Below are 19,926 nucleotides of genomic sequence, written 5' to 3' on the forward strand. Positions count from 1 at the left end.
AGTTAATCAAGGTGATGTGAAGAGCTTGCAGGATGATTTAAATGAGCTAAAGGTAATGGGTGTCAGTTCAATGTGGAGAAATGTAAAGTTATGCATTTCGGGATAAATAGATTACAAGCTGTGTACACGTTGATGGAACTGTATATGAAGCTAGAGATTTAGTGGTGTTGGCAGACAGAGAGTAAAAGTTTAGAGGACAAGTAGTCTTATGGGCTGAGCTAGCCCATAAGATTACTTGGCTATTGAAAGAACACATTAATAAGTAGAGATAAGGAAGTTATTTCTCTTTATAAGGCCTTGATACGTCCATATCTGGATTACTGTGCTCAGGTCTTGTCTCCTGAGTTTCTTGGGGATGAAGTTGCAGTGGAAAAGATTCAGAGGTCTGTGGAATGTTTTGTACGAGAATAGATATTTAGGCTGTGTAGATTGCAGATATTGGTTGTAAGGGATATGATAGAAACATTTAAGTTGCTTAAAGGGTTTTATAGGATAGATGCAGGGAAAGTGTTTCAGCACATGGCTAGAGGGGCCAGAACAAGGGAGTCCTCACGGGAAGTTGAATAAAGGTGTGGTTAGTAGGTGAGTGAGGACTAGATTTTTTTGCTTGAACGGTTGCTTTATCTGTTAATGGGTTGTTCAAGGATGGGTATGATAGATTGTGTGGATATTTGGGTCTCCCATGATGAGTCTTTGGACTCCGAGGAGATGACTGCATAATAATCATTTCTAAGCTTTTTCATCATCCTACAGAATATAACTTCTGTAGGATGATGAAAGTCATGGTAGGATGATTCCTACCATGACTTTTGTTTAGCTACTTTTACACATTTTGTTTCTTACATTATTCTCTGTATACTCTTAATGTATTTAAACATTACTTGGCTAGGAACTTTCAATATATTCTTTCATCTTTTCCAAGACTGCCTCTTTGGCTTCTTGCATCATGGAGTTCTTATTTTTCTATCCTTGCAAACAACTTCTTTGCATGCTTCTCTAGCAGAACCAGTGTTTTCTTTGGCATTTATTATTGGGACTGCAGTGTTTGGTTTTTATTTTCAAACTCTTTCATTTTTTCTTGAATAATATTTGTATAGTTGAGTGCAGTTTCTCTGTAAAAGCTGTTTTACTTGAATTCTTTTTAAATGCTTTTTTTTTTTTACATACTTTTCTTTTCAATATGATATTCAAATTTATTTTTCAGATCTCCTGTATGCTCTGTCATCCTGACCCACTGTGAAGATATAGCTATCAACGAAAATATAGTCAGTAAGACTTTTTTTTTTTTTTTTTTCTCTCTAGGTGAATTTGTACTATTAGCTTTACCCTTTTCTCCAAATTTCCCCCAAACAGTTCATGCCTGGGCTTCATTTCCTATCCTGCTGTTTTGATCTTTAACAAGGATCAGCTTTTCCATTTTCTTTATGTTGATTACTTTCTCTGATCACTTGAAAAATTTCATTGAAATTGTCTACCAGTTTTATCTTCATATTTGTTATTGAATGCTATTGCACTCCTTCCTTTCCTTAATCACTCACTGTTGCTTGAATATAAATCCTATATTTATTATTTAGCAACATTTCACCAATACCAATCGTGGCCATGGTGTACTTCTTTAGTTTTTTGTCAGTTCAAATTCTTTTGTTGATAGTGCTTATTTTCATGCTGATGAGTTCATATACCAGTAGCTGTATTTTCACTGTTTACCTTGGTTCCCTTATGAAAATTGCAGGGGTTTAACTGAGCCATTCTCCAATGTTGTACCATCATGAATTTGGTCATTTCAGTCTGAGATCCTTTTTTTTGTTCAGGATCCATTGGGTACCTACTAATTGGACATACCATGTGAAACCCCAGTTGGTTCTCCTCTTATTTATTAGCTTTGACTCTTAAGTTATCTTGTGGTCATATTAAGTTAATGTAATTTTTAATTTTAAAATAAAATATTTCTTTTAGCAAATATTACATATTTTATTTTTAGGGAACTCAAGGATTAGCAGATATTACTACAGACCAGGTGTCAATGTCAAATCTTCATTTACCACCAGGGACTACAGTTGATCAGGTGATTAAAGTAAACCAGACAGCCTTTGATGACATTGATGCACAGAAATTTACAGTTCTTGTTCACACAACTGATGCTCCATTAGAAGTAGGAAGTGAAATGACAGTAGTACATCAGAATAATGCTGACAGTGTCATTCCTAATTCTCAGGAACATCAAGTAACTGTTGCAGTGGCCAATCACATATCTGAATTTGCTGCAATAAACCTTCTAGCCAGTGCCTCAACCCACCAACAGAATTTTTAAGAAACTTATATCCTCATAAAATATGTATAGAAGTTATATCAATGTTTTCTGCCAGGTGAACATTTGGCAGGTGTTAATAGTTTTTGTTATATAGGTTCACTCGCTTTTCCTTTATTGCACAGCACTATTTAATTTCTTATTATGTATTATAATTGAAATAATATAGTGCACTTTATGCACTATTCATTATAAAAAAATTTGCTACGGTGTCTTTTTTTGTAAATATATATATATATATATTTCTTTAACCAATTTAACAGAAAATACAGATATCACTATTTAACTAAGTTTGATCATTCCAGTATTTGACAAAAAAATAAAAAAAAAGATTATATTATAAGCAGTTGTTGTATTTCATATTTTGCATGATAAAATTCCAAATACTACTACACTTAAATTTTGTATTTAGTGAATTATGCATATCCTTGTTTTTCATTCACAAAGTTTGATGTTAATGAATTTAGAAGAGAAGACATGATCGTTATCAAAAGGCAAAAATAAACACTTTTCTGCACAAAGATAAGATGATGGGCATGGTCAACTTATTATCCTCATTATCTTTAAATGAACCAACCATCAAGGCCTTTAGTAAAGGATTTGATAGCATCTATCTTCTGACCAGAATACCTGACAACTCCCTTCAAATTGCCAACACACACTTGACCTCTTCCTAACATGCTCTACTTCCAGGTATGCTGTGGTTGTCAGTTCTCCTCATGGTAACTTGGACCACAAGTCTCTTTTGCTGCAGAACTGCTCTCATCCACCAGTTCACAGTCTCGTGTCCTTCGGCACTACAAGAGTGCCAACTGGGAGGACCTCTGTGAATTCTGTCCCTCCTTCCCATGGTCCAACTACTGCTTCAGTGCTTCTGATCCCAACACCTGCTCAGACTGAATAAATCATACTCACAGGAATGAAGGCTTTCATCCCTCATTCCACTCCAAACTCTCAGCCACCATCCAAACCTTGGTTCTCAAAAAAGTGTCCTAATGTAAAAGAAAAAACCTCTGCAGCTCGCAACAGTTGTAAAAGAATCATCACCAAGTTTCAAGTCAGACTTTGAAATGCCCAAATGCCATAAACTTGCCTCCTACCCAAATGGCAGTTGCTCCTTCTGGTCTCTTGCTAAGGCCATTTAGTGCAACTTCTGCCCACCCAGATTTCCACCATCTTCACATTTGGATGGTACTGTAGTTACCTCACCTAATGACAAAACCAACTTAGTGGTATCACTTTTTTCTTCCAATTCCTGCATTGATGACTGGGCCAAAAGTTCCCTCCACTCTACCAATCACGGCTCCCTTCATGTCGCCCATGTCTTCCAACAAAAAGAAATCCTAAATAACCTGGACATAAAGCATCTGGTCCTGATGGTATCCCGCCTATTGTGTTAAAAAATTGTGCCCCAGAACTAACAGCTATCCTGTATTGCCTCTTCAATCTTCAACTGGCATCTACTCTACAACCTGGAAACAGATTCACATCTGACCCATCTCAAAGAAAGGTGACGAAAGTCAACCAACAAACTACCACCCAATTGCTCTCACTTCTGTTCTTTCTGAAGCTATGGAGAAGGTCATCAACAACTAACTCTTCAGCCACCTAATCAGTGACCAGCAGTATAGATTCTGCCACTTGCAATCTACAGCTGGTCTTGCTTACACCTAGAGTGTCACCCATGCAAGCGTCAAAGACACTAGGGTCTTTGACGCTTGCATGCAATTTCTATCTAAGTGCCCCTATAACGATCTGGGAGTGTGTGGTTCTTTTACGATAATAAAAATTTGAATTATTTGAAATTTCTTAAATAAATTTTGACAGAACAGCCACACATTGGTTCGCTAAATGTAACGAACCAGGAGTGTTGACTAGGCAGGATAATCGTTAAAAACCTGTAAATTCAAAAAATTCTCAAAAGTTAAAGCCCCTTCACTTTAATTGTTGAATATAATGATACAGGGATTACAGTCTTCTCACCGACCCGAATCGCTAACAAAATTAAAATGAATTTTAATTAAAGTTAAAATTTATTTGAACTAAAGTTTAAAAAATTCTTGCATTTTACAAGTTACTAAATTCTTAGTAACTTGTAATAATTTTTATAAGTGGAACTATCTTTTAGGAAATTAAAAGAAACTCAAGATAGATGAGAAAATAATAAAATAATTCAAACATTTAATATAAGTATTCAAAAAATAATATCTTTACAGAATAACAGAAAATAAATTAAATTACATAAATATACTAGAAATTTTTTTATTAAAATTTGAAGGTTTTTGATTTCATATTCACAAAATTAGAAATAATGGTGTCTTAATGTCTAATTCCGCACATATATCGTTTTCAATAGCTATTAACGCCAAACTAACAAGCCTTTTTTGTGACATACTTGTTCTTAAGTAGGTTTTAATCAATTTCAACTTGGAAAAGGAACGTTCACCGCTCGCCACACTAACAGTTAAGGTTAATAGTATTCTTAAAGCAATTGAAAAGTTAGGGAAAGATAAAGGATTGGACACAATAAATTAAAGAATATCGAAAGGGCTTTTGAATATTTAAATTATCCATCCGAAAAATATCCCGGAAAGCACATAACTCGTCATATAGTTCTATTGCATTCAATATAGTTATATTGCAACGTTCTATTAAAGAACGTTTTGTACCACTTTTAACAACATTGCAACATCTAGAAGTGTATAAAACACATTCACTCTAAATTTATCTTCTAGCGATTGTGGCGTTTCGTGCTCGTAGTCAAATTGTCGTGATTTCTTTCGTCATCGAACTTCCGTACCAGTTTTAAATTCTTGTTCTCCATCCACCTCTTCACTCAGTTATTTTGCCGTTTTTAGAACTTCTTTAAAATTTGTATCTGATAGATACTCTTATAAGAATATTTTTAAGTTTTCGATAGATTTTAAAGCAAGTGTAATGTTTATATTTTTGTCTTGAAGCATTTTACTCACAGGGTTTATTCTGTTAAGTAAATCATACCGAGTTATAAGAGAGCAAATAAATTTGTAATCCTTTTTTAGCACACAATGTTTGTGCTTCATGCTGAGTTTCTTTATTTTCATTATTTAAAATTTCAAAAAGTGCATCATAAATTTCTCCTAACTGATATCGTAGAGGGCGAATTGCATTAATTTTACTATCCCATCGCATTTCTGATGGCTGTTTCAATGTTAATTTTTTTTACGAACTTTAAAAGGATTGCCTAACGTTTGTAAGAGAATGAAAAGAATTGTATATTTTTTGAATCATTGCAAAGAAACTAATTGCATCTGCATTCACTTTGGCTGCATCGTTAATGATTAAATTTAGAGTATGAACAGCACATGGCACGTAAAAAGCTAGAGGATTTTTGTTCAAAAGCAAATTTTGGAGCCCATATTTGTCAAGGTCAAGGGTATGACAATGGGGTCATACCCTTGACCTCGCATGTCTTCAATGGAAATGTTCCATTATTGTTGCACATAACATCCTATGGAATCTGATATATCTGCAAAACCTAAAACGTTTTTCCTGATCTTGACAATTCCATTGTCACAGGAAACAAAGCGAATAATAATGGTCATTTGTTCTGTTTTACTTGCATCAGGTGTGCAGTCTAAAATTATGGAATAATATTTAGATTTTAGAATTGATAATAAAATTGTATCCCTGATTGCGTTACTTAAAGTTTCCAATATTTCATTTTGACTGTCTTTACTCAAATAGTGTACTCTATTGTTTTGTTGTTGGGCCCTTTCAACATTTTCCATAATGGGATCAAACTTCCCAAACAGTCTGACTAATTTTAAAAAATTGCCATTATTTCTTTCATATAATTTATCAGATGATCCATGAAAAGCTAAATTTCGGCTACCAAGGAATTTTATAATTTCAACCAAGCATTCTAAAACACTCGTCCAATGTTTCTTTTCCATTTCATACATGCTTTGAGTCTGGAAATGAATAGTAGTTTTGTTTTTTTAAATTTTTATCAAGTTCCTTCCATGTGAGTTAAACTAGTCTCATGTCTATGTAAAGTTGTACTTACATTTCTCCAATCGTTATAATCTTCTACAAGACTCAGTGGGTGATTCAGTTGATGCGACAAGTTTGCAACAAAAGCAAAAAACAGAATTTAAAGTTTCGGAATAAATGAGCCATGTTCTTGGCAAGAGCTCCTATTTTCGATTTTTCTATTATAATACGTGTCACCAAATTTACGACCATATGTATCTCTGGGCTATATTATATTTTTATTTTGAACAGACCCCATTTCAATTAAAACAACTCATAATTTTTCATCAATATTTCCCCGTTAACCTGGATCTTCTAAATTCACAGAGACTAACAATGTGTTAGTTTCGTGGTCAACTACAACTAAATCTTGTTGTAGTTGACTAAATCCTAACTATTTTTCACTTAAATCATGTTCAATTATCTTGTTGAATAGTTGCAATAGTACCTTCATGCAAACTGGATGATGTGCACGGTTCTTCAACTCTGATTTATCGAGTTGGTTACAATCTGCATCAGAATATTTTAACAAATTTATTAAGAGCCCCAGTTTGTTTCTTAATATCTGCTTCTTTCGCAGCGTGATGCTTATGATTTTGTGCACCGGATAACTTTTTTTAAAATTTTTGATTCCATTTCTATTTTATACCCACAAGAAATTATTATACAACACGACACAGAGACGAAATAATAGTCCGCACTGCGCTACTGTCAGTAGCCTACTGAGATGCGTACCATATGACTGGTTAACTAGCAACAAATGTTTTGTACGAAAATTCGTTTCTGCGCATAAAAACTGTTCACCATTTCACTTTAGATAGACTGCAGTAGACACAACATTCTGCAGGCAAGCATTTAGCCTGGCTGTAAAATTGTAACCAGCCAGCTGATCAAAGAGGCGGCAATATACATTTTTTAAAAATTTTTATTCAGTGTATACAGCCTCATTTATTTTAATATTGATCATTCTAAGAATTTTTTTTGTTTTTATGATAAAAATTTTGTTTCTTAAAAATTAACTTATGAACTGTTCCCTGGCGCGGCGACCGCATGCCCGCTTTCGCCGGCCCTGCTTACACCACTCATCTCTGGAAACCAGCCATGGAGAAACTCAAGTGGTTGCCCTCAACATTTCAAAGGCATTTGATTGGGTTTGGCACAAGGGTCTACTTGACAAACTGCCTTCCTCACTCTGCAACTGGATCACCAACTTTCTCACTGGTCACTCATTATGTGTCATAGGGGGACGGTTTATTCTCCTCAGGAGTACCCCAGGGTTCTGTTCTTTCACCTACTCCCTGCTCTCTCAGACTCCCAATCCTATTCATAGCTTTGCTGATGATGGTACACTCCATTCCTCCTTTTCATTTGACAAACCTTGTAGTGCTTAAGTATTAGAATCCTCAGGATCTACCATGACCAACGACCTGAACTCAGATCTCCTAGCTATATATAACAGTGGGACAAGGACAACACCTAATAAATTTCAATGCCACCAAAACTCAGTTTTGTCTGATCTCTACAAAAAAGAGCTCGCATACCCCCCCCCTTATTTTCAGTAATACTGAGACTGAGTAATAATATCCAAGCATGTTCAGATTTCTCTTCTTGGACTGACCTGCACCTCAGGTCAGTCCAAAAAACTTGGTATACTTTTTCATACAAGACACTACTTCACACCTTCTAACTTTATACAAAGTCCAAATCCACCCAGCCATGGAATATTACTCCCATATTTGGGGTAGTGCACCAAAATCCTCTCTGAGATTGCTCAATTCTATCCAGAAGAGGGCAGTCTGGCTAATTAATGACCCCTCTCTCACAGACGTTCAGTTTCTGCCTTGTGCAACTCTTCTACAGATACTTTCATGGACAGTGCTCTGCTGAATTGGCCACTATTATTCCCCCCACTTTCCTCCAAAATCATTAAAATAAAAGCCACTGCTCACTCACCAAACCAACTTCACAGCCTCCTGTTTCAATCCATCTACTTCTGTTCTTTGGAATAATCTTCCCCTCTATTCCTCTTGCCCCCCCCCCCCCCACACACACAGTGCTAATATACTATAGATCATGTGGCCTTTTGTGTGTGGATCAGATATTAAAAAAAAAAAAAAATTGCCTGAAGAAGTGGCTCATATTCTAACAGCTAAGCCACCCAGAAGTAATTCATTACTGAATAATACGGATCACTATATGATATTTGAAGGGAAAAAAAAATAAGAAAATAATCATTACTAAAGTGGATAAAGGAAATTCTATAGTAATATTGGATATCTCTGAATATTATTAAGAGAGACTGCCAGGGAGGGAGGCCACATACTACACATGCCAGTTATCATATTTATTGTTGAATTCATTCACACTGCTTGCACTCGACATCCAATGGCAATCCTTCACATACACACACACCACCCTATGAGAGGAAAATCTAGCCTTCACCTCTTAGCAGCATTCATTCATTCTCAGTTTCCAAGGATGCCGTCTTATCCTTTCCCCACCCTCAAGAAATTGAAAAATTCCATTAATTGAAATCCTATGACCCTTTCAGAAGTTTGTAAGTCTGAATCATATTACCCCCCCCCCTCTTTCTACTGTTCGCTAGTGTCTGTGGTCTACAAATTCTTGATCTGTTTCATAATCAGTGTTCCAGCAGTTCTCATGGAATCAATCTACCTAGACCCTGGTCTTCCTCTGGGTCTCTTTCCTGCCATCTTAGCATCAAATACCTGTTTTGCTAACCTCTCCTCACCCATTCTATTTAAGTGGCCATACCACCTTAGATTAGCTCACACATTCTGGAATACCAATAGTGTCAAGTTCCTTTCTAATATCTTCATTTTTAATCTGATTCTGCCATCAGTTCACTCTCCTTTTTCTCAGAACCCTCATATCTATAGTCTAGTCTTTGATCAAGTGCTTTGTTAATAACTTCTCTCAGATGTAGCATACAAGACAGTGTTCAAACTGGTTTGAACACTGCCTTGTATGCCATAATTTTTCTCTTATTCTTTATAAATTTATTCAGCTGTCTAGTTCCAGATTTAACCTGCCATCTTCACTAAAAACTGTGCTTAAATAGCTGAAATATTTTTCTTGTTCTATAGGATCTCCATTCAGAATGCAATTGAAGTTTTCTATGTTCCTACCTATTTTCATGTCAAATTTGTTACATCTGTTATTCAATTTAGTTAGAGAATCCTGGAGACTTGCTCTAGATGTATTTAGGAGTACAACATCATCTGCATAAAGCAAAAAGAGCTAAGTTGGACATCTCCAAGTCTAATATTATTCCTAATGCAACTTTCTTTCATGATGTGATCGATATAAATGATAAATATGAGTTAAAAGTTTAAAAATAGTTAAAATTTTTATTCATTTCAAATTAACCAAAAAAAAACCACTAAAACAGTAAAATTCTTATTTAGTTCTGATTTTAACTATCTACTGTATTTACAAACATCACACTTAAACATTAATTAAATAAATGTTGCCTTCTGATATATGGCACTCTTTTGTTTTGCAGTGCAATTAGGTTATTTTTCTGGCATAATAAAATTTACTTCCTAATGAAGGAATGACGATTGGATCTCCTCTTTTGCTACCACTCACAAATTTTTTTTTATGAAAACTTTTGAATAAAAAAGATATGTAGCTTAGCACATGGCACCAATGAGAAGAAAGACAATGGCGTCCAAATCATCACCGTCTTTGTTTAAAAATGTAACCAAAGAGAGTTCGTTCAGTGTAACGTCTGCAGGAGGTATGCTTTTCTGAAGCGGCTGGAGTTTTGGTTTGATAATGATAGTAGTGGGAAAGTGCAAGGAAAGCGAGGATTTGAAGTGTGTCTCAGGTCGCAAGACTGATGTAGTAGATGAAAGCCATAATGTTATAGAAAATAGTGATATGATAGGAATTTGCGATGTAGTGCCAGATAGCATTGAGAGCAGTGTTGACAGTGAAAGTAAAAGTACAGAACGAGAGAATGGTTTGAATTATAAAAAAAAAAATTAAGAGTTAGTTGCAATGAGGGAGATCGCATGGTTGCGCAGAGTGATACATAGGGTGAAGCGGCAGCTGGAGCAATTACAAAATTGTTTACTCAGCTAAAGGAAAGAAGCAAATGTGTGATAAGAAAAATGAGCATGATCGGGAGTGTAAGGAGCAAGTGTTGTACGGTGGTGTAATAGATGAGAGGTTGACAAAAATTGTACTTACAGAGTGCGAAAATTATGGGTGTATGCAAGGCTATTAGAGCGCAAAAGCAGAGGGTGAAAGAACTGATAGTAGTGGCAGGAACGAATGATTTAAAAGGTGAAAAATTTGCTATGAGAGAGGACTTGAAGGAATTACTAGAGGTAGCAAAAGAAAAGAGTGAGAGAGTTCAGATAGTGAGTCTGTTGCTGTGGTACGACAGAGAAGAGGCGAGAAGGAGGGCCATAATTGCAAATGACTATGCACAGGTTATGCAGGAGGAGTGGTGTGGAGTTTGTGTACGGTGGAGTGAGTTTGATGGCCGAAAGGACTTATACAAGATGGATGGTTTGCATCTGAATGGATTTGGTGTGTGGAGACTGGAAAAAGTGTTGCTGAATGAAGCAAAAGTGGATGTGCAGAATCGGGGAAACTAGAGCTATTAAGGGGCGGGGCGAGTGGATATGCAGACATCAGTGAGGCAGTTGAATGTAAGAATGTGTATAATATGCCCGAGCTAGTATGACAACAAATCAGAATGGGATAGTATAAGGCATCAAGATAGGGGTGCGACTAATGGGCTTCTGCACTTCATGTATACTAATGCCAGGAATATTAGGAACAAGAAGGAAGAATTTTTGGCCTTGGTTGGCTCTTCCTGGCCACAGGTTATTGGCATTAGTGAGACATGGCTGACAGAAGATGATATAGCTGGTGGGATAGAATGTGAAGGGTATAGTGTGTTCAGGAGGGACAGAGAGAATAAAATGGGAGGAGGAGTGTTATTGATGATAGCTGATGAACTGAAGCCAAGGAGAATAGAAGTGAAACGACAGGATAGAGAAAAGAGCACATTTGAGGCTATTTGGTGTGAGATTGAGACTAGCAGAACAAAATAAATATACAGTTGGGTGCTGCTATAGACCAGATGATGGAATAGATCGTGGAGATAGTATGCATAAGCAAGTAGATGCAATGAGTGAAAGGAAGGTAATTATTATGGGGATTTCAACTATTGTAAAATTAATTGGAAGGAGGAGAGGACACATGGGAGGAAGGAATTGGATTTTATGCAGTTATTAAGGGATAACTACCTGAGACAGCATGTAATGGAAGATACTAGGAGTTCGAGAGTGTTTGACCTAGTAATTACATCTGAGAATTTGACTGTATTGAATATGACCATGTTGCCGCCAATTGGTGAGAGTGATCATAAGGTTTTGACCTGGGAGGTGGCTAAATGCATGGAATTTTCAATTAAGACAGGATACATGTGGAATTACCTGGCTGGTAAGTATGACAAGCTTAGGAGATTGCTTGGTTTAGTGCCATGGCATGTACAACTGCAAGGGCTGGACGTCAATAGAGCATGGGAAGTGGTCAAGGAGCATTTACAGGAGGTTATGGCTGATTGTATACCTAGGGTCCGAATAGTAAAACAAGTAAGGGTTAAATGGATGAATAACACCATTAAGCTTGAGCTGCAAAAAAAGAAACAACTGTGGAGAGAATTTAAAGAAAGGGGTGACCTGCACGCACACGAACGGTATAAAGTGCAGGCCAGAAAGGTAAAGAGTGTGGTAAAAAAAAGCAAAAGTGAATTATGAAAGGAAACTAGCTATGCAAGCAAAAGAGAATCCCAAACAGTTCTTTCAATATGCTGCAAGCAAGAAAAAAATTGTACACGGCAAAATGATTTTAAGAAATGCCGATGGTAGGGAGGTACCCTAGTTGATCTAGTGGAATTACTGAGCGAGCACTTTGCTAGAGTATATCATCCAGGTGGTGATATTGCAAGAATGAAGGAACCAATAGCTTAAATGGAAAGTGAAGTGAATGAAATGGAGGTGAATATTATATTACAAAACCTTAATGTGAATACATCTGTGGAATTGGATGATATACCAGCTCTGGTCCTACGTGAAGCAGCTAAAGAATTGTCAGTGCCCTTGACCATTTTGTTTGAGTCTGGGTTGGTCCCAAGCAGGTGGAAAGAGGGGAAAATAGTTCCACTGCAGTTGTGAATTACTGACTGATCAGCATATCATGAGTCGTCAAGGTTTTATAGGAAGTAATCAAGAAAAAAATTCAGAAATGGATAGATGAAAATGGAATACTGTATGGGGGACAGCATGGTTTGTAACCTTATGTTTTATAACACAGTGATGACGGCTGAACTGCATAAGGGTAATGAGTTTACAGTGATACTGCTGGACCTTGCTAAGGCCTTTGGCAGGATACCACATGGAATTCTAATCAGTAAATTGCAGCATATGGGGATGGATATAGGCTTGGTGAAATGGATAGGAGGGTGGTTGATGGAGAGATATCAGAGAGTAGTTGATTCAGGAGTAGAGTCTAAAAGACGCCTGTGACTGGTGGTGTGCCGCAGGGTTCTATTCTTGGACTACTACTACTATTTAATTTGTTCATTAACGATATCAGAAAGGATCTCAGGGGAACTATTCATTTGTTTGCTGATGATGCAAAGTTGGGTAGAGCAATAGTGAATGCACATGATGTCAAAATATTGCAGGATGATTTGGATAGATTGGATGACTGGGCTAAGGAGAATGGATGTCAATTTAATGTGGCAAAGTGCAATGTTATGCATTTTGGGATGAAAAGATTAGCAGCAGTATACCACATTGGTGGAACTGTACTCCAGGAGATTGAAGAGGCCAGGGATTTGGGAGATTGATGAGGCCATGGAGCTGATCTTTGATAAAACAGATAAAGGTAGCAAGTTTGAGGTGGGGTGTGTGTGAAGATTGTTCTTTCAGGACCTGGCTATTTTTTCAGATATACCCTGAATATATGGGAATGGTGATGGCATTTTTGAAATCCTTTAAGTGATATCTGAGGAGCAGGGTAGGAATGATTATTATTATTTTTTTTTTTTAATTCTGTAATCGCTGTTGTATTCTGTTGGAAGAGATGTTTCACTGGAACAAAGTTTGTAGACGCTATTCGTACTAGTTTATGATGCCATATTGTTGAGAGGGGTAGTGATGGGAAGATTGTAATTGTATCTGCCCATGTGAGTAGGTTTTGTGTATACAGTGAAGGAGAGGTTACCATTCAGAAGGTGTGTGACTAAGATGTCTACCCTGCTCCTCAGATATCACTTAAAGGATTTCAAAAATGCCATCACCATTCCCATTATTCAGGGTATATCTGAAAAAATAGCCAGGTCCTTAAAGAACAATATTCACACACCCCACCTCAAACTTGCTACCTTTTTCTGTTTTATCAAAGATCAGCTCCGTCCTCTGTCAGTGCCTGGAGTATATGAAGTATCCTGTTCATGCAAGTTGGCATGCTTTGGACAGACAGGTAGATCAGCTGTCATCTGTTTAGATGAAAATAAATCTGCAATCACAACTATGGTCGATCTGGTCTTGCAGACCATGTACTAGATACTACTCACAGGATATATTCTGTAAAAAAACCACCATGCTCCATCACATCATCAAATTCCTGATATATACCCTCAAGGGCTCAACAGGATATGATAGTACTACATGAAAAATGTACATTATTACTAACTTCCAATCTACAAATTTCCTCCAAATCAGTCTGTGACCCGTCAAGACTCCAATATTATCATGTCTTATATTTCTATTTCTGGGGTGCTTAAGGGTCAAAGCAGTATAACTGAGAGGAGATCTCCACATAGCCTTTAAAGGAATGCGGAGAACTGACCAGGGCTTCTGACCTAATGTCAAATCCTCACCTTCTCGTGGTGCACCCTGTTGGGTATCTACTTGGATACTGGACGGACGAGGATGGGCTGGCAATTTGGGATTTAGTCGACCAAATTGTATTCTTATTGGTTAAACCAAAATATAGAATGATGGTACAACATGACAAAATTTCATTAAAAAAGGCCCCCGTTGTTTTCGCCAGGGAACCAGGGCGAACAGCGAAAAGTCAGCTACTGGAACAAATCTGAAAATAAACCCCAACTCAACATCACCAGAGTTAAAGATCGGTACTATCAATGTAAGAAGCATGAATGGCAAAGAAATGGAGCTAGCTGAGGAATTAGATAAGTACCAGATCGACATAATAGGGGTGACTGAAACAAAAAAGACCAAAACTGGTGAGATCTTTCTGAGGAATAAATACAAAATGTTATATTCAGGCAATGACAATCAAGGAAAAGAAGGAGTTGCCATAGTATTCAACACAAAATACGAGGCTAATCCTCTTGAATGGCAGTCAGTCTCAAGTAGAGTAATGTGGGCAAATATGAGAATGGGGAACTGGACAATGAGACTTATTTGTGCCTATGGTCCCACAGAAGGTTCTACTAAGGTAGAAGTGGGGGAATTTTTTGAGGCTTTAGGAAAAGCAACTGACACAATGAAAAATTGGTCCTTGTTGGGGATCTAAATAGCAGAGTAGGAAATAATTGTGAGACATACAAAAATATTTTGGGAAAAATTGGAGAAAAGAGCAAAGCTAATAATAATGGCAAATATCTGTTGGATTTCTACTCAGGACATGGACTGGTTATTACTAACACCATGTTCCAACATAAAAATGTGCACAAATTCACAGGGAGAGAAGAGGCTAGGAATAAGAAGTCTCATTGACTATCTTATTGTTGATAGTGATGTTTTCTCCCTGGTGCAGGACACCAGAGTGTACAGAGAATTTGAAATTGGAAGTGATCACTATTTAGTCTTGAGCAGGATAAAATTGAATTTCATATTGAAAACAATGACATATAAGAAAGTTTTAAAGTGAATAAAAGTTGAGCAGCTCTCAGATGTGAACTGTAGACTAAAATACACAAAGATTATTGAAGAAAAAATGAAAGAGTTTGAGAACAGGAACCAAACCTTGGTGATTCAGTTGCAAGCCTTGAAGAAAACCCTGATTGATTCAGCTAGAGAGGCATGTTGTGAAGTTGTCTGCAAGGATAGAAAAATTAGAACTCCCTGGTGGACACAGGAAGTTAAAGAGGCAGTGAAGGAAAAGAAGAAAGCATACCAAAAGTTCCTGTCAAATAAGTCAGCTTGTGCTCTTAGAGAATATAGAGACAAATGCAAGAATGCTAAACACTGTGTAAAACTAGCTAAACAAAAGTCATGGGAGGACTTTGGCAAGAATATAGAAAATAAATATCAAGAAGGTGGCAAAATACTCTGGAGGTTGTTGAAGAAGCTTAAGAATGGAGGAAAGAGTGCTGTAAAAGGAATTAGAGATGATAAAGGTGACATGAAAACGGGAGAAAAAAAGACATCCTTGAAGTATGGATAATTACTTTGAAAAACTGCTAAATGAAACAAGCAGTGATGACAGCACAGTGGTAAAAAAACACTGACCAGGCAGTCAGGAATACATATCCATACTAGAAGTAGATGATATTCGACCAGAAATGCTGAAGTATGGTGGTATAAGAGTCTTACAGTGGCTGCACTGCATAGTTCAGAAAGCCTGGACAGAGGGACAAATTCCCGATGATTGGAGTAGAGCTCTCATAGTACCCATATATAAAAAGGGAAATAAAACTGCATGTGAGAATTAGAGAGGTATTTCCCTACTGAGTGTTCCTGGCAAGATCTATGCAAGTATACTTGAGAAACGGTTGAGAAGAATTGTGGAAGAAAAGCTTGGTGAAGAACAAGCTGGATTCAGGCCAAATAGAGGCTGTCAGGATCAGATCTTCACTTTACGACAAATAGTCGAGAAAGCATGGGAATATAACAAAGATCGGTATTTAAGTTTTGTCGATCTGGAAAAGGCATATGACAAGGTGCCAAGATAGAAGCTATTCAATACGCTTCAGTTATATGGTGTCAATGGGGCATTATATCAAGCAATACTTAGTCTTTATTTGAGTTGTCAGTCAGCAGTTAGAATTGAAGGAAGTACAGGAAGATGGTTTAATGTTAAATCTGGTGTGAGACAAGGATGTACATTTTCCCCTCTGTTATTCATTATCTCAAAATTGGAGATGTTAATGTCAGCTCTTTGCTTTATGCGGATGATGTTATACGTCTAAATAAATCTGCTACAAGTCTGCAAGATTCTCTGACTAAATTGAATAGCTGTTGTAATAGATATGGTATGAAGGTCAGCAATAAAAAGACAAAGACAATGAAAATAGGCAGAATCATTGAAAATGTCAACTGTGTTGTGAATGGAGAACCTGTGGAACAAGTAAAACATTTCAGCTATTTAGGCACGATTTTTACTGAAGATGGTAAATTAAATATAGAAATAGACAACAGAATCAGCAAAGCTGGTATGGTGGGAAGTTAATTGAATAAATTCATATGGAATAAGAGAGAAATCAGTCGGAACACTAAATTAGCTGTGTACAAGACAGTGCTCAAACCAGTTTTAACTTATGGATCTGAGAGCTGGGTCAGAAGTAAAACACTTGACCAAAGACTAGAGACCACAGATATGAGAGTCCTGAGAAAGATTATAGGCATGAACAGATGGCATCAATGGCAATATCGTATTAAAAACGAGGATATTAGGAAAGAACTTGACATTGTCAGCATCCAGGAATGCGTTAGCAGAGCTAATCTTAGGTGGTATGGTCACTTAAACAGAATGGGCGAGGAAAGATTAGCAAAACAAGTGTTCTCTGCCAGGTTGGCAGCAAAGCAACCCAGAGGAAGACCAAGATATAGGTGGATTGATACGGTACAAAATGCTTTAGACGATAGAAATATAAGATCTGATAATGTTGGAGTCTTGACAAGTAACAGACTGATTTGAAAAAAAAATTGTAGATAGGAAATTAATAATGATGTACTTTTTTTCATGTAGTACTATCATATCCTGTACAACCCTTGAGGGTACATGGCAGGAATTTGATGACGATGATGAGATATTTCTGTCTTATAAGGCACTTTTTTACTGTATCGATCCACCTATATCTTGGTCTTCCTCTGGATCCTTTTCCTGACAACCTAGCAGAAAACACTTCTTTTGCTGATCTTTCCCATTCTGCTTAAATTAACCATACCACCTGAGATTAGTTCTGCTAATGCATTCCTAGAGGCTGACAATATCAAGTTCTTTTCTAATATCCTCATTTTTAATATGATATTGCCAGTGATGCCATCTGTTCATGCTCCCTAATCTTTCTCAGAACTCTCATATTAACTGTGGTCTCTAGTCTTTGATCAAGTGTTTTACTTCTAACCCAGCTCTCAGATCCATAAGTTAAAATTGGTTTGAACACTGTCATGTATACAGCTAATTTCTGTCTTATTCCATATAAATTTATTCAGCTGACTTTCTACCATACCAGCTTTGTTGATTCTGTTGTTTATTTCCATATTTAATTTACCATCTTCACTAAAAATCGTGCCTAAGTAGCTGAAATGTTTTCCTTGTTCTATAGGTTCTCCATTCACAATGCAGTTGATATTTTCAATTTTTCTGCCAATTTTCATTATCTTTGTCTTTTTAATGCTGACCTTCATACGATATCTATTACAGCAGTTATTCAATTTAGCCAGGGAATCTTGCAGACTTGTAGCAGATTTATTTAGAAATATAACATCATCCGCATAAAGCAAAGAGCTGAGATTAACATCTCTAATTTTCATATCAGGTTTAATACCACTTTCCTTCAAAATGTGATCCATACAGATAATAACAGAGGGGATAATGTGCATAAAGCAAAGATTAACATCTCTAATTTTGATATCAGGTTTAATACCACTTTCCTTCAAAATGTGATCCATACAGATAATAACAGAGGGGATAATGTGCATAAAGCAAAGATTAACATCTCTAATTTTGATATCAGGTTTAATACCACTTTCTTTCGAAATGTGATCCATACAGATGATGAATAACAGAGGGGATAATGTACATCCTTGACTGATACCAGATTTAACATTAACCCATTTGATCCCAAGAATTTTTTTTTTTTTTTTAAAAAAAGGCTATTTTTTTCATATTATTTAGTTGAAAATGTGTCAAAATGCTACACTATACTGACAGTTAAAAAAAAAAAAAAAAGCATAATTTAAAAAAAAAATGTGTGTACTTGTATGAGTACAATAGACAGATCAGGTATCAAAATTAACAAACTGCTTAGCAGAGTGATGCCCATAATACTTGATTATCGATTGAGAGACGTTTGTTGAATATGCCAAAAAGTTGAAATTTTTTATTTAGTTTATCCATTAGAGGTCTTATTTTATACAATTTATCGTTTTTTATCTATTTGTGAATTATCGGCCAAATGTAGATATTTCTTGAAAATGGTTCATTGACATGCTGTTGGCCACTGGGGAACTAGGAGATCCTCATCTAAACACCAATAGTGATGCTCTCTTGGCAACCTGTGGTATCCACTCAAAAGTAGAATTGCAATAAATACCTTGATGTCTTCTTCAGTTACTTGAAATACATGATTATTGTTCTGCATAGCATACAAATTGGTCTGTTCAATAATAACGGTAATAATTTCTTTATCGATAAATCTTTCAAATATTTCAACTGTAATTTTATTTTGGATTTGATCTTTCACATTATCAGACGGTCTATATACCCTGTAGTTACTGCATTGATATCTAAGATATCTTCTGTCCATACGGGCTCATTGGTAATTACTTTACCTTGCACAGCCAAGCAACATTGTCTTATCGTGGCTAGAGGAAGATCATCATCATCATCGCTGTCTGATTTGTCACTCGCATAATGAAGCTCTATTTCCCCTGGATTCATTGGGAAGGTGGTCAGGCTGAAGATCATCGTCATCAATATCCATTTGATAATCAACATCGGGAGGAATGATAACTACGGATATATCTTAGTGATTGGAATTTGCTACGTCATCTGCAGCTAACCCAAGTGTTCTGTAATGCTTTCCATAAAACAGATGGAACTGGACTTATTGACTGAAATTCATCGGGATCCATTTTTTTCAGAGGTACTAAACCTAGAACAAAAAAAAAAATATTGACTCCTTATAAGCCCACTGTTCTCAAATGAGTACAGGTCCATTTTGTATGTGTTCTCAACCCGTAATCAAACAGAGGTGCTGATATATAAAAAAATGTATTTAGCACTTACCTTTGTAACACATAAAGTCAGCACAATGAAAAAATATTCGAAAAAACCACAAGAAATAAAACACTTGAATTATCATACAGGAACTGACAGGTCAGTTTTAGAATATGTACTGAAAAAGTATGACTACAGCATCACCTAACTTTTAATTTGCAAAAATGTGGCAGAATAGGGCTTCCTAAAACTGTAACCTCCCCCCCCCCCCCCAATGTTTGACTGTCATGCAAGAGATGGCACCACTAGGCTATTTTAGGTGCTGTACTCAAATGAGTACACTGGGATAAAATGACTTAAACCACCTTCCTGTACTTCAATTCTAACTGCTGACTTACAACTCAATTAAAGACTAAGTA

General features: G+C 36.5%; 1 protein-coding gene across 1 annotated transcript in view; it reads left to right on the forward strand.

Moving 5' to 3' along the window:
* LOC150107342 (uncharacterized) overlaps nucleotides 1-2,588 on the forward strand; it is a 243,496-nt gene extending 240,908 nt beyond the window's left edge. Inside the window, exon 11 of the mRNA XM_090391207.1 lies at nucleotides 1,982-2,588. Within this exon, the coding sequence (XP_090247333.1) occupies nucleotides 1,982-2,311 (330 nt within the window). The 3' untranslated portion in view covers nucleotides 2,312-2,588. The remainder of the gene's footprint in view (nucleotides 1-1,981) is intronic.
* Nucleotides 2,589-19,926: the final 17,338 nt, after the last annotated feature.

The sequence above is a fragment of the Typopeltis vanoorti genome, chromosome 4 (genome assembly GCF_054136105.1).
Source record: "Typopeltis vanoorti isolate ZY-2024b chromosome 4, IOZ_Tvanoo_1.0, whole genome shotgun sequence".
In the NCBI taxonomy this organism is placed as follows: domain Eukaryota; kingdom Metazoa; phylum Arthropoda; class Arachnida; order Uropygi; family Thelyphonidae; genus Typopeltis; species Typopeltis vanoorti.